Raw genomic sequence first — 23,522 nt, 5'->3', positions numbered from 1 at the left:
AAGACTAAGTTCATCCACTGGTGACTCGGCTTCCCAGCACACCAGCAGAAGCGGAAGGTCCGGGAATGACAGGGCCCCAGGGAGCTCGCTCAAGGAAAACAGTCTGAGATGGGGAGAGGCACGAGGAGGAGACGGCAAGCGGTGGGGCAGGCAGAGGCCGGGCAGCGCAGGGGAGGACCCAGCCCGGGCCCCGGGTGCCCTGTCCTCGGGGGCCCCCAGCTTGCCCCCAGCAGACCGCTGTGGCTAGACAAATCCAGGCTGGACAGAACCGGTGGGGCACTCGCCGCCAGGCAGGTGCCTAACATCGTGAGCTCCTGTCCCTTCCCGCAGGGACACCGCAGGCTGAGTGGAAGACGCCCCAGTCCAGGAGTGCTGCGCCCGCACAGCACGCGCAGGAGTGGCCCCCACCAGCAGACAGCGGCGCCATGGGTGGACGGCACGCTCCAAGGCGCGACGTGCCAGGTTCCATTCTGGGTGCTGGCACACACCTCGCAGGGCTCGCGGGTACCCAGGTTGGGGTGGTCCATGAGGGGCAGCGGCAGCAGCTGCTCTGTGCCGGTGCAGGGCAGGAGTCCACCCCAGTGCAAGGCCTGTCCCCCCACTTGCCTCTAAGTCCCTGCCTGAGATACGCCCACCCAGGAAAGAAGAAGGTGCCCCGCGGGATTGGCCCTGGGGTGGGTGCCAGCTTCCTCTGCTCCCTGGATTCGCCAGGCAGGCTTGGCAGCAGCCGACCTGTGTGCTCAGCCCACTGGGGAGCCCTCGACGCACCTCCTGGTTAAGTCTGCCATCCAACTTGTCAGGATCTCTCAAAGCCCTAACCCTTAAATTAGCAAATCAAGTCAGTCACAATGAAAAAATATCATGTTCACCAGTCCATGTCATGGTCACAGCAGTGGGCATTCCTAAGAGCCAGCGCCTGCCCCCGCCCCCGCGTACTGGGGGTCCTGACACGGGAGACGCAGCCCTGGGCCCTGGCCCTCCCACCCATCTCTCTGCGGTACCAAGGCGAGGCTCCCCCACGTCAGCACCAGCCCTCGTCAACCACGGGGAAGGGCCAGCACTCGAAAACTCCATTTCTCCCAGAGTCCGCTCACTAGTCCTGTCGGCAACCGTCCGTGAGTCAACGTTCCGACAAAGCTATGAGCAATTCAAAAAACCTGTAAGCCAGTTCCTCATCTCGCAACTCAAATGAAAATAGATCCAGATGAAATTAAAGGGTTAAATAGTTTAAAAATGAATAAAAATAAAACATCGAAACAAACCAAAAGAAAACATCTCACAAATACAAAAGCCATGTTACACACACACACGCACACAGAAAATAGACCTGGCAGTGTATTAAATAAAAAGCTTTTGTAAATCAAAATGCACCACTGGCAAAATTACAAGGCAACCGATAAAGGGGAAACATATTTGCCACCAATAGGACAAAGGCCGGTATCTTTCACACAGAAGGCGCTCCTACAAACTGATTTTTAAACACACCCAAAGGCAACGTAAGCAAACCAAGGATGTGCCCAGATGATCCAAGGAAGAAATGCAGGGGACCCATTGCCACATGAGAGACAAACTTGTGAGAAATCAGAGGCAGGCGAACCCGACGACGTGGTTCCGTCCGGGATGCTCAGCACTAGGCCACCATGAGTGGCACCAGGGAGGGGGCACCAGGCACCCAGCTTCAGACATGCCTCCTCGGGGGACAAAGCAGCTCAAGCTCTTGCAAAGTGATGGAGCCAAAGGGACCACACCCTGCAGCCCGAGAATCATCTCCCAACATGACAACAGCCCAGATGCACCACAGGAGATGGGACGCACCGTGGCCCACCCGTCCTCCGGAAGACTGCCCCTGCTGATGCACGGGGTACACGTGGCACTCAAAGAAACATTCCGTCACGCACAAAAAGCCAACGGAAAAGAGTTCACGCCACATAACACACTCGTGAAATCCTCGAGCAGGTAAGATACAGAGAACTCAGAAAGCAGTGGGCATGGAGCAGCCAGAAGGGCAGGAGGAACTTTCCGGGGGACAGGAATGTCCTGTCTGGTTTCTGTTGCTGGTCACACAGGTGAACACAGTTGTCAAAACTCACCAAGTGCACACAGGAGACCTGTGCATGTCACTGCATGTTAATTATATCACAATCGAAACTGCACATGCACAGACGAAACACTGGAGGGAAACAGGTTAAAAAGCTAACAGTGACACTCTGACGGAGGCTACGAGGACGGGACGGCCCTGGAAGACACTGCTGAGGGAAAGAAGCTGCCACAGAGGCCCACGTGCTGTCTGATCCCCTTGCTAAGAAATGACCAGAATAGACGAATCTACACAGACAGAACGTGGCCTAGGGAGATCGGGGCAGGAATGGGAGCGAGTGCTACGGGCACAGGGCTTCCATCTGGGTGTGAAATGCTCTGGAATTAGGTTGTGGTGATGATTGCACAACACTGTGAACATACTAAAAACTGCTAAATTGCACACTATAAACGGGTGCACACGTAAATTGTGTCTCAAAGTGGTCACAGAGCTGCTCAGAGGGCTGTGGCTGCAGACCAGTCCCAGGAGGCTGCACGAGGGAGCCTCGCCCCGGCAGCCACACCCCCGCCACTTCCTCCCCGAGCCTCCCACCAACACAGGAGCAGAAGGCCATACACAGTGAGCCAAGACCCTCGGCAGGGCTCGTGGACGCCAGACAGGCTGCAGCATCACAGAGCCTTCTCTGGCTGCATCCTCATAGGGAGCAGCGAGGCCAGGACGCAGAGCCAGAGGGGTCCACATCAGGGCACATCCTTGCATCCTCAACAAACACAAGGCCGGAGCTAACTCCCCATGCCCACCCACCGCCTGGCCCCGGCCCCATGATGTCCTTCCACATGGCCAGCGCCTTCACAGGGCTCCCCAGCCAGACAGTGGGCTCCCTGTTTGACCCCTCCATCAGCCTTTCCGCCTCCCTGACCCCCCAGCAGGTGGCCCCACCGCCCTCAAGTGGAGAAAGCAAGTCCCGGAAGTGTTACAGAGCGAAGCTGCAATCCTGTAAGAGACGCATAATAAAGAAAGGACAAGAAAGCGCTGGGGCAGGCCTGGTGCTCACACCACGACGGGATAAGCCTGGGGCAGGCCTAGCACTCACACCACAACGGGATAAGCCTGGGGCAGGCCTAGCGCTCACACCACGACGGGATAAGCCTGGGGCAGGCCTAGCGCTCACACCACAACGGGATAAGCCTGGGGCAGGCCTAGCACTCACACCACGACGGGATAAGAGCTGGGGCAGGCCTAGTGCTCACACCACAACGGGATAAGAGCTGGGGCAGGCCTAGTGCTCACACCACGACGGGATGCAGCGACTTGTGCTTCCTTCGCTTTGCTTCTCTGGTCCCAATTTTCCACAAAGAGTGGGTGTTATTTTTTGGAAAGTGAGACAAAGTAAAGCTTTTCTTTTTTCTTCTAATAGAGGGAGAAAAAAGCCTCAATATCCTTGAATGCCCTTCCCTCCCGCCCTCACCACACAAACACACACACACACACATGCACACACACATACCCACACACACACTCATCTTCATGGCCAGCACTGCACACAGCTGCCGCAGGCTTTCACAAACTCGAATCTGCTGGGACTAGGAGTGCTCCATCCTGGCCAGCCCACTGGGCTCCTAGACATCTTCAGAGTCAGCTCCAAAAGAGGCCCCCTGGGAACCTGCCCGGCCCTGGACTGCTGGGCAAGCCCTGCCTCCACAGCTATCCCACCCAATGGCACTGCTCTCCCCAGGCAGCTGGCTGCAGGCCGTGGGCAGCCTGCGGCCAGGCCACACCTTGGCCATCCCATCACCAGGCCTGGCCACTCAATACATGTCCTGGATGAGGACTAACGCACAGAGCTGGGCCCTGGGTGTGGGGGAGCGAGCTGCTCAGGCTCCTGCAGTCGGCACTGAGAGATGTAACCGGTGGCCAGGCCCAGCCCGTGCCTTCTCCTTCCAGTGGCTGATGCGGCCTCCTCTTTCACGGGCCAGCCATGCTCCGAGTGCCAAGGGGAGAGGTCAGGGCGTCCAGAGGGCTCAGGGCTGATGGAAAAGGCAGGAGCGAGTCCTGGAGCCCACTGGGCCCAGGCATCTCTCAGGCAGGGAGGGAGGGAGGAAGGCGCAGGCAGGAAGACAAGCTTGTGCAGAGTGCCCTGTGGTTTTCCCCACAATAACACCAAGGACATAGCCCCCTCAATGGGACAGGCCAGAAAAGACCTGCCCAGACCTCATAATCCAACTCCTTCCCACGAGGCAGGCTCAGCCACCTCCCAGGTCGTGCGCAGACAGGCACACTGGAGATGACACATGTCATCCCCCTTCATGGAGGCCCAGGGGTAAGACCTGCCCAGGGTCGCGAGGCGACAGGGAGAAGGAGGTTCACGGCATTGCCAAGGCAGCCTGTGGCATGGCCAGGGAGCAGCTCTCGGGGACAGAAGCTAAAGCACCCTCTCCTCACAGCATGCTGCCACCTCAGGCTGGCCAGGGCGTGAGGCCTCTGAGGGGCAGGACACACCAAAAGGAGAAGGCACCGATCACCAGTCCAGATGGCTGAGTTTTCTCATTTCCTTCAGTGGGAGAGTTGACTGCAGCCCGGGGTAAGTCCCCTTTCACAGGCGACCTGGGCATGTGCCCTCACCTCCCTAAGGTGGATCAGGGCGAGGAGGTTGAGTCACAGAGCCCCAACTCAGGCCCACGCCCCCCTCAGGCCACCAGTCCCCTGACCAGTGCCTGCCTCTCCCCCGACCCACACCCAGGCCAGACGCTCCACCCCACGTGCATGTGCCTGTGTGTGCACCACAGAGCCCGAGGCAGAGGAAGGCCCGGCTGGGTGCAATGACACGCATCGGAGTGTTGTTACAGCAACTTGGACTCCACGTTAAACAGAATGCCAGCCAGGCACCCCAGGCACCTGGCAGAACAACGCCCAGAACGGGCCATGGAGAAGCAGGATTGCTGACAGCACCGAGGGCGGTCAGGACGCCGGCCGTGCACAAACTTCTCCCTTCCCCACCGCCTAGCCACCTGCATGTCAGCCAGGCCCTCTCCCAGGATGGGGGCAGTGAAGGAGCAAGAAGATCGCCTGAGTCACGGGGCAGGGCGCCCACCTGCACAGCTGCATGCGGCCCAGAAGTCACGCTTCTGCTCAGACCCAGAGACCTCCGGGGGAAGGGCGGCAGGGGTTGGGGAGGACCACAGCCAAAGAGGGGAGCCGCGGCCCCCATTCGCTTGAGCACACCCCGCCCTGGAGGGAAGCCATTCTGCTTCACACACAGCCCAGTTCTCCAGGGGAGAATGGGCCCAGCAGGCCCTAGACTCGGAGCCTGTGGCCATCATTTCATTTAACCCTCAGGCCTGCGGGGAAGGAAGCTTTACTGTCACTATTCACAGATGGGGAAACTGAGGCTCTGAGAGGTTAGAAACTTGCCCAGGAAGCCCACCTGGTCAGAGTCGAAGGCAGGTTCCAGATCCAGGTCCCTCTCCCATCAAAGCCTGAGCTGGCTTGGTCCCACAAGGCCTCAGGGGCTCAGAGCAGCTGTAGCCATCAGCTGGGGGTCATGAGGCTGGAGCTCGAGTCATGCTCAGGTCTCCCAACAGAGGCCAGAGGGAAACAAGGGCTCCGCCAAGAGAATTCAACAAGAGACAGTGAAGTCCAGGGCTCTGTCCCCACCCCTTCAAGGGGAGCCACGGGGCAGAGGGGCAGTCCTGAAGAGAAAGGGGGGAAGGCACACACCCGAAACCTCAATTCTGACAGGGCACCCTTTACGAACCCCACACCCGGAGCACTTCTCCCTGTGAGGACGGAGGCTCTGCCCTGAAGACCCGCACCAGCTGGGGCAGAGACAGACCCACGCTCACGAATGTTACAGAAGGCGCCCAGGTCCATGCAGGGAGCTGGGGGGCCGAGAGGAAGCCCCAAGCAGAGGGAGCAGGGAGACATGGGACTGGGCATGGTGACCAGCCAGACGATTTCTCCCAGCAGGCACCATCACCACTGTCCACACCATGAGTGTCCACAGGGCACAGCTTCACCCCAACCTTGCTGTCAGATCACACCACCCCGCTAGGAGCAGCACTAACTGCAGCACGACCCCACCCATGACGCCACACCACCTTGACCACCCGGAAACCTCCACCAACCACCACCGCCACCCCGCCATCCCCCTAGTGGCAGCATCGCCTGGCCTACCCTTGGTGGCAGCCCGGTCCTTCTCTGAGCCACCAGCTCCACTGCCACCGCCCAGGCCATCAGCACCTCCTCCCTCGCAGCCTACAGGGTGAAGTGATCCTGAGGGAGGGGGGTGGTAGCTTGTCTGTCTGCTGCTTTAATGGCAATAACGTCACTAAGTTGACTGACTGAGGATGGGAAGACCCCCATACAGGAGGGGGCAACGGCTGCAGCAAGGTCTCAGAGAAGATAGGGGGTCCTCTTTTTACAGGTGGCAGAGCTAAATCACAGAGGGTGACATCTGTCCAGGGTGACAGCAGCAGACATGGGGAACCAGCTGAGAGGGGCTGCCTGGGGAAAGGAGAGCTTCCCTCAGCCTCAGCCCACAGCAACAGCCCACAGCCCCTCCTCTGACTGCCCACTCCACTGCCGTAGTGAGTGGTGAGGATGAGGCCAGGCCAGTGGCTGGGACACCAGGGCAGCCCTGCACCTCTGGTGGCTCACCCCTGCCCAGGATGAGGCCCCGCTCTTGGCCCATCGGGTCAGAGGCCCCTGCCAGGCAGTCCTGGAGCTGTCCACGGTGCTGAGTGCTCCAGGCCCAGAGCTGGCCCACATCCCACACAGAGCCTCGCAAGTCCACCTCCCCCGCAAGCTGGAGCTCAACCCTACCAGGGCTGGTGGCCCTACTGTCACAACAGGAGGGTGCAGGGGTGTGCGTGAGTCCTTACTAAGTGCCTACTGCGTGTAAGCCCACAACAGTCATTTGAACCACATTATCCTTTTTCTCATGTTCACAGTTCTTAGAATTTATTGACTATGAGGAAACACTTCAAGTATAAACATGGCTACATACATTCGCATATATTTTTCCTATTTCCTTCTAGAAACCACATTAGGATGGTGAGGAGAATGATGCCCAAAAATAAACGAAAAGTTTAAAAGCTCAGACTTCGTATCTAGAGAAAGTAGGAAATGAATACAATTTGCAGGCCCCAAAACACAGGTAAGGGCTACCTCGAGCAGGTGGAACCGCCTGACTCCCCACAGATGGAAATAAAGTGAGGTTCACGAGTGGCGAGGGGATGCAGGGCAGCAGTGACAGAGTTCGGAAAGCACCTGCAGAAATGCATGCCCTGAGCATCCCAAGCTGACCCTGAACTCCAAAGCCTGTCTGTGCCACACCACTGAGCAATGGGAGTGCGGGGCAGGGTGGGCATGAGAAGCTCCTGAGAGGTCAGCCAGGTTCAAGAGCAGAGGAGCCAGGACCACAGAAAGAATCGCCCAGACAACCACATCCGCAGGAGGCAGCCTGCCTCTGCGGCATCACCCAAGGAGAGGTCTCTGCAAGCTGTTCACCCCTGGGTCCCCATCCCCACCTCGCTGAGAAGGTGGGGGGGCCCTACAGAGAGCTGGTCTAGAAAAAACCCAGTTCATCCAAAATGAACGAACTTCGAATAGCCGAAACAAGCTTGAAAAAGAACAAAGTTGGAGGCATCATGCTTCTTGATTTCAAACCTTACTACAAAGCTGCAGTAACCAAGACAGGTGGTATAAAGACAGACACACAGACCAACAGAACACAACGCAGAGTCTAGAAACAACCCTCACAGATATGGTCAAATAATGTTTGACAAGAGTGCCATGACCATTCAATGTGGAAAAGACAGTCCTTTCAACAAACGGTGGTGGGGAAACTGGATATCCACATGCAAAAGGATGAAGTTGGACAATTACTTTACACTATATACAAAAATTAATGCAAAAATGGATCAATGCCCTAAATATAAGAGCTAAGCTATAAAACTCATAGAAGAAAACATAGGGGAAAGCTTCACGATGTTGGATTTGGCAATGATTTTTAGATATGATACCAGAAGCATAGGCAAGAAAAGAAAAAATAGATAAATTTGGACTTCATCAAAATTAAAAACTTTTGTGTAGAAAGTACACTATCAACAGAGTGAGAACCCAACCCCCAATGGGAAAAAATATTTGCAAAGTATATCTGATATGGGATTAACATCCAGAATATATAGAGAACTCCTAAAACTCAACAACAACAACAACAAAAAAAACCCCTATTTTAAAAATGGGCAAACGACTTGATTAGACACTCCTTCAAAAAAGGTATACAAACGTCCAATAAGCACATGAACAAATGCTCGACATCACTAATCACTAGGGAAATACAAATCAAAACCACGGGACACGACCTCACATCCATCAGCATGGCTACTGTAAAAAAAAGAAAATAAAGAGTTGGTGAGGATGTGGAAAAACTGGAACCCTTGTGCATTGCTGGTAGGAATGTAAAATGGTACAGCTGCTGAGGAAAGCAGTTCCTCAAAAAAGATAAAAATAGAATCACCATATGATCCAGCAATGCCACTGCTGGGTATACACCCAGAGGGATTGAAAACAGGGTCTTGAAGAGACATCGGTACACCGTGTTCACGGCAGCCTTGTTCACAGTAGCCAAAAGGTGGAAACGACCCAAGTGTCCATCAAGGGATAAAAGGATAAACACAATGTGGTCCATCCGTACAACGGAATATTACTCAGCCTTTTAAATGAAGGAAATCCTGTCACGTGCTATAACATGGACCAGCCTTGAAGACATTATGCTAAGTGAGATAAGCCAGTCACAAAATGACAAATACTGTACGATTCTACGTATATGAGGAACCTGGAACAGTAAAATTCATAGAGACAGAGAGTAGGATGGTGGCTGCGGGGGGCAGAGAGGAGGGGGAGTTAGTGTTTAATGGGGACAGGGTTTCAGTTCGGGAAGATGGAAAGTTCTGGAGATGGATGGTGGCAACGGCTGCACAACAATGTGAATGCACTTAGTGCCACTGACCTGGACACTTAGAAATGGTTAAGATGGTAAATTTTACCTTACGTGTATTTTGCTACAATTTAAAAATCAAGATTTTTAAATGTCTTTTAAAAAGAACAGTGAAAGAAGAACTGGCCCGGCACCGATGCAGAACTACGACAGGTGGGCAAGCACGGAGAGGAGCAGTGACACCCACCAAGAGGTGAAGGACACCCACCCCACCATGAAGCACGGGAAAATCAGTGCGCCCCAAACTTCAACGCAATCAGGCGACTGTCCCTACGAAGGCAGTCTTCAAAGCAGAATGGCAAGAACTCAGGAAGAAGATGGAAATACAGCCAGAGAAGACAACCCTGAGCTTGCAGAGCTCACGGAAGAAACAGCACTGACAACATGAAGACAGACCGCAGAGAGTGTACAGGAGAAAAGACATTTCAGGGGAAAAAGCATCAAAAAGGACAGAAACAGGAAAAATGGACAAACTAAGGCAGAAAGAAAGAAATTAAATCATTTGTGAAGGGAAGAATGAAGAAGCAGGCCTCAGATTTCTCCAAAGCAACATCCAAAGCCAGATGTCAGGGGAATGACATCTACAAGATGTTCAAAGAACGATGGTCTACACCAAGGATCCCACCAACGCTCCAACGGTCCTTCAAGCCCAGAAGCACAGTTTTGAACACACAGCCCTTAGGGACACGGTTCCCATCAGTCATTCTGAGAAAGCACCTGCAGGACCAACCTCAGCCCATCAAAGGCTGACAGAAAACTTCATCAGCAGGGCTGTCCGTGAGCCGTTCAAACACACTCACCTGGAGACGCAAACTCAAACAAACGTGGGGATGGATGACAGGTAGAACGCAGACGACGTAAAGCTCTGACTGCGGAGAAATGACTCAACTCATAAAAATGGAGAGGGAAACGAGGAAGGAAGCCAGGCAGGATAGTCAGCTCATCGCCTCATCATGGGAACCCAGAGTCGAAGGGCATCACAGCTGACATTTCAGTGACAGAAGGACAAGAAGATGTATCAGTACAAAGGTAACCACTGAGAAAGGTTGGGTTACTGACTAAAATCAGTTGACGGGAGGAAGACAACACAGCACGTGAATTTTATAATTACTCATAGAAGGTGTGCGCACTTCCTATTGCTGCCGCACTAAACTTCCACCAACTTGGCAGCAAAACCACACAGAGCTGCAGTCTCAGGGTCTGGAGGTCAGATGTGCGGCTAGGCCGCCGCCTCCTGCAGGCTCCGGGAGGGAAGGCGGGCGGCGGGGGATCCAGGCCTGGCGTGGCCAGCAAGTTTCCTCACTGGCAGCCAGCTGGTCAACCTAACATATTCACAGCCTCCAGGCATTAGAGTGTGGCCACCCCGGATGGGGGTGGAGGTGGACAGGGAGACACCATTCTGCCGGACACAGAAGGTACTTAATAAATGGTCCCCACAGACATGGAGAGCTGAGGGCATCCCATGAGATAATACCACAAGGAGACCACTCAGTCAAAGACAGACTCTCCTAAATATCAGAACTACATCAACTTCAAAACAAAACCCACATGGTAAAAGACTTTTTAAAAAACGCACACACAATAGTACTCAGATCAAATATACGTGACCTATGAATAAATGTAAATTAGTTTAACGTACCTAGGGAAAGCAAACAAGGTTCTCAGACTGGGTCACGAGGTGAAATCCAGCTCTGCGTGGGACGTAAGAGACACACTCGAAGGGACTCGCAGGGTTCAGGACAACAGGGTGAAGGTGCGCCAGGCCAGGTGCAGAAACAGGACGGGGCATGACCCCAAAGTCAGACAGGAGGAGACGAGACAACGAAAGACACCTGGGGACACCAATGGGCACAGTTCAGAATACACCAGAATAGTTATAAATAGCTGTGCACCAGATAACACACAGCCAAGGTTCATAGGAGACTCAAGGAGAACGAGACCAAGACGTGCCAACGGTAGAGACCGCGGTTCACGCCTCCTGGTCCACACACAGCAAGCAGACAAGAGCCAAGGGCACACGCGACCCAAACGCAGGAGCAAGGTGGACCACCTGCCTGTGCACACGTCAACCCATGCACACCCAGGAGAGGAAACAGGTCTTCTTTTGAAGCATCCGTGATACAGCAATGAAAACTGACTCTGTATCAGGGCCACAAGCAAAACCTCATAAACCCAAAGTTCAAAAGAGAAGAGTCAATACTCTCTGATCAAAACACAACTCAGGAGCCAGCCCCGTGGCCGAGTGGTTAGGTTCATGTGCTCTGCTTCGGCGGCCCAGGGTTCTGATCTTGGCCATGGACCTGGTCCCGCTCATCGGCCATGCCAAGGCAGCGTCCCGCATAGCAGAACTAGCATACCTATAACTAGAATATACAACTATGTACTGGGAGGCTTTGCAAGAAGAAGAAGGAAAAAAAAAGAAGATCGGCAACAGATGTTAGCTCAGGTGCCAACCTTTAAAAAAATAGAACACAAAAAAAAAATGCAACTCAAACTAGAATAATAACAAAACCCAGAAATCAAAGGACACTTCCCTGGGAAATTTTAAAGCTTGTTCCTAAACAACTCTTGGACCAAAAAAGAGAATGCAAACCTAAATTGCAGAACGTCCAGACAGCACCAAAAGGAAAATATATTCAATCAGAATTTAAGGAACAGCTCTTAAATATTAAACACTTTTTGGAAAAGAACGTAAACAAATGAATCAAGCATATGCATCAAACACCTAGGAAAAAGGATGATAAGATAAACTGAGAAAAGGCAAAAGAAATTAACTATAAGTAAAAAGTGATGAGTTAAAAAGCAGAAAAAGAGGACATCAATTTAACAAAAACATCCAAAAGCTGAATCTTTGAAGAAAAATAAAATAGAAACTCCTAGCTAGCCAACCAAGCAAAAGTGAAGCAGATAGGAGGGAAACAACCCCAGAGACCGAGGCAATGAGGAGAATGCCAGGAGACCGAGCTCCTCAAGACCAGAGGGGCATAGCTCACGCTCGACAAGACTGGCAATTTTCCAGGAAAAAGTCATTTATAAAACTGACTCCCAAAAGAAAGAAAGTTGAAAAAGGACTTTCTTCCTCAAAACAAACCCAGGGGCCCCGTGGCTGAGTGCTTCAGTTCGCGCGCTCCGCTTTAGCAGTGCAGGGTTCCGCCGGTTCAGATCCTGGGTGTGGACATGGCACTGCTCATCAGGCCATGCTGGGGTGGCATCCCACATGTCACAACCAGAAGGACTTACAACTACAATATGCAACTATGTACTGGGGGGCTTTGGGAAGAAGGAAAAAAAAATCCCAAAACAAACTAACAAAAAAGCACCAGGCCCCCGCAGCCTCTCGGGGGAACCTGATCAACCCTTTAAAAACCAGGCAGCTCAACGCTATCAGACTGTTCTAGAGAATGCATGAGAAGGAACACTTCCAAATTATTTTTATGAAGCAAGTGCAACACTGATCTCAGAATCTGAAAAAAGAAGTACACACCAGGAGAAAAATGACAGAGCAGCCTTACTTCCGGAGAGCAATGCAAAGATGCTAAATTACACAAGACCAGAAAGTGCCAGCAGCACCTTAAAAGAACTCTACATCAGACCCGTGAAGCACGTTCAAGGAACTCAGGATCGGTCACTCTCAGCAACCCCACTGTATAATCCCTCATATTAATACATCTAAGAGGAAAGATCATATGATCGTCCCACACAGGATTTTAAAAAGGAATTGACAGGATTCCACAATGATTCTTGATTTATAAAAACAAACACTCAGTAAAACAGGCAGGCCAGGTTCTGACACGTGAAGCCTGTCCACCCCAGTCCAAGAGCACGTCTGCTTCATGGAAAAGACCAGAGCATGCCCACTGGGCGCCCACAGCCACGGGCTGCCACTGTGCCAAAGGATCCAGCCCACACTTAGACAACGGGAAGGACCTGGAACACGCAACCTGAAAGGGGAAGGAAAGATCACTACTGCTGCTGTGACTGGAGGCCCACGATAATCAACTGAAAAACAACAGGATTCAGTAGGGTGGAAAGGGTCAAAATTACATAAAGAAGTCAAGAGTATTCACACATGTACACACAAACAGGGGGTGATATAGGAGAAAAAACTCCTTACAATAACAATAAGAAGGATAAAATTCCTGCAAATACAGAAAACTTGAAAACATTATAGAAGAATGCCAAAGGAGACGTCCACAATGGGAAAGATATACCACATTCAAGATGTCACTCTCCCTGGGGTTATTTAGACATTTAACACAATTCCACCCCAAAACCAATCAGGTTTGGGGAGTAGAGCATGTGTAAACGTGTGTTTGGGGTGAGGACTGAGTAAAGAACAGACAAGCTAATTCGAAGTCCATACGTAAAGATAAACAACCTAGAACAGGCAAAAAAAATTATGACAAAAAAGCAATGAGTTCTTTGAGATATGAAAACATAGTCTAAGGCCTTAATAATTAAAACAGTGGTACAACTGCATACACGGACAATGGAACAGCTTGTAAAAAACAAATATAATCAGGGGCCGGCCCTGTGGCACAGTGGTTAAGTTCACACACTTCCGAGGCCGGGGGTTCGCAGGTTCAGATCCCAGGTGTGTCCCTACCACCTCTCGTTGGGCAATGCTGCGGTGGCGGCCCATAGAAAATAGAGGAAGATTGGCCCTGAGCTAACAGCTGTGCAGGATCTCGAAGAGCTGTGTGCACTCCCATGTTCACTGCAGTACTTTTCCCAACAGCCAAGACGTGGAAACAATGTAAACATCCATCGTGGACGGATAAGGAAGATGCAGCACACCCATCCAACGGAATCTTACTCAGCCTTCAAAAAGCAGGAGATTCTGCAATATCCAACACCACTGATGAACCTTGAGAACATCATACAAAGGTAAATAGCCAGTCACAGAAGGACAAACACCACAGGATTCCACTAACATGAGGAGTCTAAAACAGTCACATTCATAGCAGAGAGTAGAGTGGCGGGTGCCAGGGGCTGGGGGAGGGGGAAAGAGGAGTTACTACCCGGTGGGCACCAAGTTTGAGCCCAGCCAGCTGAGCGAGCCCGGAGCCCGGCTGCACAGCCCCGCACCCTGCTGAGCACCACTGCACGGGCGCTGCCATCTGTCAGGAGGGGAGGTCGCAGGCGAAGTGCTCCCAGCACCCTCAAACACATTTATTCTAAAAGTCTAAATGCAAATGGGGATTTAGGGCATGACTAAGCTAGAATCTAAAACCACCGGGGAAGAAATGGATCATTTCATAATTTACATGAGACTACTGGTAAAACATCTGGAAAAATTAAACCCGACACACACCTCATGCCATACACCAGGATAAAAGACAAATGAATAAAAACCTTAAACGATAAGAAAACACAGTATTTTTTAAACTCGCTAGCCCTTGTTAACTATAACTCAAAACCCTAAAGCCACAATACACGAGTTGATGAATTCGACCACATAGGAGCTTCCACACGGCACAGCAGCCCCAGTGACAAAAGGAGGCGGCCAACGACCTGAACTCATCTGACACTCGGAGGGCCAATTTCCATAATCTAGAGGAAAGGATGAACAGCAGTGTTTAAGAAATGAACAAAGTCAAGGCACAGTAAGTTCACAGAGAAAATACAAATGACTCCTTGATACATAAAAAGACACCAGGCCCGTTCATAATAAAAGAAACGCGACGCATCTGCAGCCGGCAGGCAGGGCAGGCAGGGCTGGCCGGGCGCCCCATGCCTTCCGCGGCGGGTAAACTGGCTCAGCCCCGGCGGGTGGTTCGGCAGTGTGCACCCTGACTAGAAAGGCCTGACTCTTTTGACCCAGGCCTTGCCCTTCGGAGCGTTTATCCTACACACATACTGTATTTGACATGCACCACACGACATACAAACAAAGTTGTCCACCCTGCGGTGGGCGAGCATCGAAAATCACCCAGATTCCCACCAACAAAGGACCATTGAATCGATCCTGGCATAGCCACACTTGAAATACTCTGTACTTGTCAAAAAAAAGAGAAGCTCTCTGTACTGAGATGGAAAGATCTCCAAGCCATTTGCTTAGTAGGAGGAAAACATAAAAACCAAGGTGCAGAAATTTGTCCTAACATGACTTGAGAAAGAAGCAGGGAAAACACAAAAGCGTGTGTCTGTATTTGGTTGAGCTGTATATGGCTGACCTGCAGTGGCTGACACTGGCATTTCTCTGGTATATACTAGTACATATCTGGAGGGACAGATAAGAAACCAGGAGCAGCGTCACCTGTGGAGACAAGACTGGCCGGCCGGGACGGGAGACTTGTAACTTGCTACTATAAGCTTCCTTATATGTTTTTACTTTTGCACTTATATCAACTATTCAAAATACTAAAACACAGGACTCTGGAATGCTGACTGCGGTCCAGCCACACCACAGAACAGGACTCAGTAATGAAAGAAACAAACTACTAACGCACACAGCAACCTTGAGAACTCTCCAGGGAATGACGCCAAGGAAAAAAGCCAGTCCCCAGAGCTTCCATGGACCAGGATTTCATTTATACAACATTCCTGCAGCGACCTTAGAGGAAAGGAGGACAGACTAGCGGCTCCCAGGGCTAAGGAGGGCAGGGCCGCAGGGCGGTGGGAGTGGCTACAAAAGGGCAACCGCAGAGGGCTCTCTGGGTGAAGGAAACAGCCTGTATTCTGAGCACATCTGTGTCAGAATCCGGGTTGTGACGCTGCACCAGAGCTTTGCAAGATGCCACCACTGGGGAAACTGGGCAAAGCACACACCATGGCTCAGAACTATGTCTTACAACTGCACGTGAATGCACAACTGTCTCAAAATAAAAAGTTTAACAATAAAAAAAAAAGGCCAGGCTGTCGACCTCCACGCCCGAGGCCACAGGTGTGCAGAGCAGAGGCCACATGCAGCCTGATCTGCTTTCCCAGCACCTGCCTCCTGGAACATCAGGACTAGAGGGAGATGAGGCCGGCAGGGCCCAACCTCTCTGTGCACGTGGAAAGCCGGGCAGGAAGGGTGGCCTTCCAAATGCACAAAGCTGCCTGGCCAGCTGGTGTGGCCCTGGACAGCAGCACTGGCCACCACTGTCCCACCTCCCTTCCTCGGGGAGTGGGGTAGCATGGCACAGCCTGGCCCCTCACAACTGGAGCCACGGGATTCCTTCTGGCCAATGACCTGTGAGCAAAAGTGACCCGGCTCCCTCTGAGCCAAGCACTAGTTCCCAGGACAAGACCCCCAGAGCTCTCTGGCCCTCCGGCAGGAAGATGGCACATTCTGGACATTGGCTGCTCCATCAGCCTGTGTCTCTGACTACACTGAGCCAGTCCTGGTGCAATCCTGGCGGACACAAACCTTTGTGGTTTCAGGTTACTGACCCTTCAGGGATGCTTTTTACAGCAGCAACACCCAGCCTATCCCGTTAGGACCTCTACCCATCCACCCACACCCGGGCCTGCATCAGGCTGCCTGACTGTACTCCCGCCCCTAACAGAACCCTGCACGCTGCCTGGGGGGCCTCCCTCCACCGGCCTCCAGGCCCCTCCTACAGGTGGGCAGTGGCACAGAAAGGTGGCAGGTGCTCTTCCCTGTCCCACTGTCAGGTGGAAGGAAGGACGAGGCTGTCCCCCACAGCGGCAGGCAGCTCTGGCCTCTGCCTCCCCATGTGTAAGAGGGCTGAAGCACTGTTAGAACTGCTCCCAGACACAGAACCCTTTCTCCAAACACAACGGTGTTCGGACAGTACAGAGCCACTCTGGGGAAGGAATGGGGTGTACACAGCAGGCTGAGCAGAGCCCCTCCAGGTCCAAGGAGCAACGTCGGCCCCCCGGGGAGCAGCCCTCCACACCCCGGGCCGTCACACTGCAGGGTCAGGGTGGGAAAGACACACTCGGGTCCTGTGGTTGGACCCCTGGGAGCAGCCCTCCACACTCCGGGCCATCATGCTGCAGGGTGAGGGTGGGAAAGACACTCAGGCCCTGTGGTTGGACACACTCATTCTACTCCCACCTCCGCGCTGCACTCGCTCTGTGGCCTTGGGAAAACAACACCACCTCTCCGGGCCTAAGAGGAAATAATGCCCCCGCTTCCCAGCTCTGAGCAGTGGCACTAAGACCACCACGTTGCTCAGCTCGGAGCCATGGCAACGCTCCTCAGGGTCCCTGCAGCCCTCCCCACATGCCATCCACCTGCCAAACACTCGTCCGCATGCAGCAGCCCGGCTAAGCTGAGCCCTTGGGGCAGCCTGGCAGGGGACTCTGGAAGACTCCAGCTCTGTGCAGCTGTGCCGCCCAGGAGTCGTGACCCGCCCTCTCCAAGCTGCGGTCTCCCTCCTGCTCTGCGGAGTCGGTGAACACAGGAGAGGCGCCTGCTCACGGCTGGCCCACCAACTCTATCAGTGCCCCACTTGGAGATGCCGGCGTGGCCTAGGCACACCAGGCTGCTGAGAAACAGGTCTTTCCAATTGCTAGTTCATGCTTGCACAAGCATTTACTGAGCACCTACTGTGTGCTATTCCTGTGCTGGGCCCCCAGAGACAGAAAGACAAAGGTAATGTGGGGGTAAGTGCACAGGGAGCCCGATGCTGAAACAAACATCCACAGGCCACAAGATTTCACATTAGTCCGCAGGCCTCCCTGTGCCCTGCCCCGATGCCAGGCCCCGAGCACAGGGCGGGCCTCCAGACAGCAGCATGGAACTGAGCCTTGAGTGGGCGCAGGGGGTCGCCAGGTGGGTCTGGCACCCGGCCACTCTGGACAGAGGGGCAGGCAGGCTCAGGCGGCCAAGAAGTCAGCCCAGCAGGTTGACCAGAGGCTTGAAAGACGATCAGGTCAAACCGCAAGGAGCCGCGACCACCAAGTGAGAGGCGGCCTGACAGGGAGAGGACTGTCAGCCAGGAGTGACAGGCCAGAGCGACACGCAGCACGAGGAGCCGGCACAGTAAGAGTGAACTAAGAGGCCAGGCTGAGGGCTGCAGACCCACTGGAACATCCCCCCGTCAGCGCAGACTTCCTGGACCCTGGGCCAGGAAGAATGGACTCACTGCCTCCCCAGCCCGCCAGCCCCCGCTCATTAGCACCTTGGCTGTGGGGGAGGCAGCGGGGGCGGAGGGCAGGCCCGGGGAACGAAGCCAGCTCCTCATTAGCGCTGCTCCTAGGAGCCAGTGCAGGGAGGGCAGCCCAGCCCAGGAAGGAGGCTGTCGTGATGTGCCGTCTTAATGTGAGGAGAGATTGATGCCGGGCTTCTGGCTCAGAAACATGGCCCTCTCCAAATATTCAGCTGGAATGGATTATGATCCTGGTGGAGGGCAGCCAAAGGCAGCCGGCCGGGGGGAGCAGGGTCGCACCCCTGCTTTGTCCTTGCTGCTCAGTCCAGCACCGATTCCCTGAGCAGAACCTTGATGCCCTCCCCGCCGGTATGCCTGCCCCCCTCTTCCCAGCTGACACCCCACCCTCCTCCTTCACCACCACCCTGCACCCCAAGGTCCGGCTTGCTAGCCAGTGCAGGCTCAGTCTGCACCCCTCAGACCACACCCAGGGTCTGGCTCGGGCACTGGAAGGACAAACAGGATGAGCAGACAGGTGTCCGAGCATGACCCCTGGCCCAGGGCCCTGAAAACGCTGGACTCAACAACTGGAAAACCTCCCACAGGTCAGGAGGGCCAGCCACGGCCCAAGGGGACCCAGCCTACGTCACCTGTCAGCCATTCCAGGAAGGAGAATTCCCAGTTCCCCCGGCCTCCCTTCTCCGTGAGAAACGGCACACCAGGACACTTGGGTCCCTTAAGCCTTCAGACCTCTGCCCAGCTCTCCTTTGGAATGTCAGTCAGCCCAATATGGAGGGAAGTCCAGGATAAATCTTCATCAGTACAATCTTCACCATCATGAATGATGTCCCCTAGCTCACAGAGCTCCTTTTGGCGTGTAAGCGTCTTGCAGTCTGGTCCTCCCCGCAGCAGCAGAGCAGGCACGCTGGGCGGGCGGGGCAGCCGAGTGGTCAGCGGGTTCTGGAGCTGGGTTCAAGTCCTGGCCAGTCCCTACAGGCCTGTGACTCCGGGTAAGATGCTCAGCCCTGGGAAGTCTCCTGATCTGAGGAATACAAGGACCTGGCAGATACCAGCGGTCAAGAAACAGCAGTGACTATTCCGGTGATGATACCAAGACGGCGACGATGGTCAGCTCTCGTACTCCTGCTGGGGCACTCGAAACCAGGCCACGTCTCGCCGTCCAGGCAGAGTGAGCTCTCTGGAGCAGGAGGCAGTGGCAAGGCTGTTGAACAGTCGCTCAGAAGAGGGGCAGCTCCACCTGCCCTGGGGCTGCCAGAGCATCCCCCGGGCACTCCCCAACACCCACAGCCCCTTCTCGTGCCTTGGGGACCCTCCCTGCAGCCCCCGGCAATGTCTCCAAAAGGCCCTGAGCTTCAGTGTCCCTGTCTCTGAGACGGTGTTGATACCACCACCTCCCAGGTGGCCGCAGGGTCAAAAAGGGCAGGGCCAGGGAGGGACTAATGAGGGCCATCAGTCAGGACCCTACGGCTAAGATGCTGCAATGCCCTCGGACTTCGCTATTTCCGTACCCGGAGGCTAACACAAGTCAGGGCTGGTCCTGGGCCTGCTCTCGGGGGTTTCGAAACCCGAGGCAGCCAACAAGACAAGCTTCCATCGATCCAGTTCAAGAAAGAACAAGCTTACTAGGCTGGAGCTCCAGGCCAGGGCTCGCAGGATCAGCCTGACTGTCCAGCTCTGCTCTCGTGTCCACCTGGGGGAGGGCTAGTCTCCCCAACACGCGGGAGCCCAGACTACTGGAATAATAAGCAGCCTGCCGCCAGGCCCAGGAAAAGCCCAGCTTGCCCGGCCAGCCATCATCCCACCGAGGGGGTCTACAGCACTGCTGCCACCACCACAGACCCAGCCACACAATACCCAGCCACAGGCCGACAGCCAGGCCCTGCGGGCTGGGGAAGATGCCAGCAGCAGGCTCCGGCACAGGCCCTGGGGGCCACCAGGCCCAGACCCCTGGTCCTTGCTCCCTGTGGCCATGCCTCCTATCCTCTTCAGGCGAACCTCTGCACGGCTCATGCTGGCCCTTGCCTGCTCAGGACCGAAGTCCAGGCCTCACTTGCCTCCCCAGGCCCCCAGAGCCTGGCTCCAGTCTGACCAGTCTGTGGGGAGCCCTGCACCGCTGTGGTTCCCCACTGCCTGGCACGCCTCCTTCCCATGCTCAGGCTTCAGACTCAGCTCAGGCCTCACCCACATCCAGGACCCCTTCCCAGATAGCTACCAGGACCCCCAGCCCCACGCACAGCCTACAAGAGCACGTGCAGCCCACCAGCGGCCTCGAGTCCAATCGAGGCCTACCCAAGCCTGGGGTGGACCCACAAGCGGGGAAGGGCTCCGTCTGGCACGGTCTGGGCTTGAAGCTAGGCGGAGAATCATCTTCCCTCACCCCCGGCCTGGCCCTCAGCAGGCCTCAGGCTGATGGGACAAACCGCAGCCGAGATAAGGCTGGCAGAAGGGCTGCGACGGGTTTCAAGCACAGCCCTGGACTGCAGGCAGGCCCCTCAGAAGCAAGGGCCCCGGGAGGCGGCATGACCGTGCCCACGTTATCTGCCGGCTCGGGCACCTCCAGGGCACCTGGCTTGGCTTGTCGGCGGGTCCTGTCTTCTCCACCAGGGCCTGGGCAAGACAACTCCCTGCCTCCGGCAGGTTCCACTGGCTCCGGGAGCAGTGCTAACAGGAAGCGTGGTGGAGTACACAGGTTTGGGTCAGCTGTGTCACAACCCCCCTCACTTCTTCAACCAAAAGCCACCAGGCACCCACCGGATCAGGGCCCGGGCACAGCTGGGCGATCAGAGCTGCGGCTCCCAAGCGGTGGGGCAGCCGACGGGGCGACGGCTGTGCCTCTGCCATGGAGTACCAGCCTGGGCACAGGAGCCTTCTCTCGGCCCCAAGCTCATCCCCTAAACAATGGGAATAAGAACCCCCTCGCCTGCCTCAAAGCACCCGAATGGGACAAGGACGTTCGAGTAGAGTGCAAGAATGAATACTGCACACCCGCAGGGGATGTCCCCGGACAGGACAGGACAGCCCCACTCGTTCTTTCCTTCTTCCTTTTAGTCTTTTGTCACCCACTCCTCCATTCGTGGGTCGGCAAATACTGAGGAGCCAGGCAGTGCTGGGCACTCTGGCAGAAAACAGCCGAGTCCCAGAGGAGGCCCACCTCGCGGCACCAGGGAGGCCACACAGCCGACGTCGACAATCAGATGTTGAAGAACAGGACGAATTACAGCTGGACTCAGCCACGCAGCGTGAATTCCACTTGGAGCAAACGATGCCATCACAGCAAGGCCGGCAGCCACCGATACCCCGCGTGCAGCAGGGAACAACGCTCAGTCCTGGCCGGCTGCTCAGGTATCCCACCCACTGGGCAGAGCAACAAGGTGTCGACAACCTTGGGCGCAACCACACTTCTGGGTGCAGACGGACGGCTGGAGATGCAGAACTTGGCGGTTCAGGGACTCAGGGCAGGCTCACCATTCTGGGCCTTGACCCCCTCACCTGTAATACGGGGAGATTAATAGGCCCCCCAGGGCCGCTGAGAGGACGAACTGAGTCACTGACGTAAGTCGCTCAGGGAAGAGCCGGTACCCCGGGAGTGCTGTGGGGTGTGGCAGGCTGGTTCGTGTCATCATGCCCAGTTCACCCGCCCGGGCTCTCTGGCCAGCCACCCCTCGCCTTGCTACCTGGCCCAGCTCAAACCCCCCTACCTGGGAAGGCCTCCCTTTTTCAGGACCCTATGGCACGAATGCAGTCCTTGCCATTGACGGCTCAGTACCCCCTGGTCACGGTTTGTGTCCTCCCCCCCAGCCAGAAGGTGAGTCCCAGCTCCCTGCTTCGAGCCACCCCGCATCGTGAATAGAGCCCTTGCCTCAGCCGTGTTTCTCACCATGGCCTCTCCGCCGGCATGCGTGTCCAGTCTGCTCACTCACACAATCGGCTGGGGGTCTAGCGAGCTCTACATGCCAGGCTGGGCACTCAAGATCCAAAGGTGACCAAGATGGGGGTCCCCACACTCTGGGCCTCTCAGCCGTGTGTGGGAGGCAAACACAGACACAGGTCATCTCAGCGAGACACAGAAAGGCAAGGTGAGCACCAGGTGCTGCCGGCCATGGGCGTAATTGCGGGTGAGCCCCACCCAGGGGAGGCGGGGAACAGGAAGGCTGCCAAAGGGACGTCGGGAGTACAAGAGCATCCCAAGTAGAAAGCCTGGCATCAACCCTCTGGTACTGGTGACAAAGACATGGGATGTGCAGGAAACAAGGACTTCTGCAGTGTTGGGGCACAGGAAGCAAGCTGTGGAAGATGCAGCTGGAGCAGTGGGCAGGAATCAGATGCCAACCTTCACGCAGAAGGAAGGGGGTGCCTGTGCCTCAGCACCCACCTCAAGTCCTCTAGAGCGCCCAGAGAAGGTTGCCTAGACAGTCAGGGGGGCCAGGCCAACAGAGGAGGAGAGGAATGTGGAGGTGACCCAGCTAACACACTCCCTCCTCTAGAAAGCCTTCTGAGATTGCCAGTCTCCCACAGCCATTTGCAGTCACAACGTGGCTCCTGAACCGACACGGACAGGACAGACCTTTCCTGTGCTAGATTCCTACAACGGATGAGGTTGAACCACGTGAAATCCCCGTTTCAACAGGTGAAACCCTCCAATGCTGACAAACTTCACCTGCATCTTTGACCCTGAGACTGTGCCCACACTGGGGGTGCAGTGAGGAACCACCCCAATCCCTGCCTCGCAGAGACTACAGAAAGTACACAAGCCAACGAGTGGCAGTGACAGAACATGAAATGCCGAAAAGGGAAGGAGACCGCGCCCGAGACAGGACACTGGTGGGAGCGGAGCTGGGGAGAGTGAGCCGAAAGCCCGGAGGAGGCCCCCCAGGAGCTAAGGGCAGGGCAGGCAGCGAGCCCGGCGGGGCTGGGACGGCAGCGGGCCCATCTCGCCCAGCAGCCCGGCCCAGGGAACTTTCTACCACGACGCAGCGGTCCCGGCCTGTGTCACGCCGTGGCTGGCGGCCACCACGCTGGACGGCTCGCACAGGGCCCCAGACCTGAGGTTCCCCACAGGCGGCCCCTGAAGGGCTTCCGCGGGGGCAGCACCGCCCAGGGTCACCTGCAGCTCCCGGCCCGACGGCCCCAGCCCTCGGAACCAGGAGGCCCCTCAAGCCAAACTCGGAGGAAGGGCAGGCAGGCGCGCAGGGAAGCCCGCGGGTCCGCTTCCCCGACGGTGTCTCCCACTCGCCCGGGCCGGGGACCAACCCCTGGGCCCTGCAGGGGGGGCACCGGGGAATCAGGGCAGCCGCGACCCCCGCCCGGGACCCCCGGCGCTCAGCCCAGCCGCGGGGGCACCGGGCGCATGCGCCCTCGGGCTGCGGGGGGGTTCCCCGCGGGGGGCGCCCTCGAGGGCGGAGCCGGAGCGCCCCCACCC

The 23,522-nt window shown here is 55.5% G+C and overlaps 1 protein-coding gene across 14 annotated transcripts in view; it reads right to left on the bottom strand.

The window, feature by feature from the left end:
• Positions 1-23,390, bottom strand: part of TSNARE1 (t-SNARE domain containing 1) — a 167,917-nt gene extending 144,527 nt beyond the window's left edge. For 2 of the 14 annotated variants that reach the window (XM_046642026.1, XM_046642027.1), the window contains exon 1: positions 21,981-23,386. In XM_046642026.1, coding sequence (XP_046497982.1) covers positions 21,981-22,155 — 175 coding nt within the window. In that variant the 5' untranslated portion in view covers positions 22,156-23,386. Of the gene's footprint in view, positions 1-10,677; positions 10,870-21,254; positions 21,788-21,980 lie in introns of those variants that run through there. The other 12 variants (XM_046642018.1, XM_046642030.1, XM_046642016.1 and 9 more) reach the window with 10 other exon arrangements.
• Positions 23,391-23,522: the final 132 nt, after the last annotated feature.

The sequence above is a fragment of the Equus quagga genome, chromosome 16, assembly GCF_021613505.1.
Source record: "Equus quagga isolate Etosha38 chromosome 16, UCLA_HA_Equagga_1.0, whole genome shotgun sequence".
In the NCBI taxonomy this organism is placed as follows: Eukaryota; Metazoa; Chordata; class Mammalia; order Perissodactyla; family Equidae; genus Equus; species Equus quagga.
Note: the sequence above shows the minus strand (reverse complement) of the source record. Positions and strands in the feature narration are given on the sequence as shown.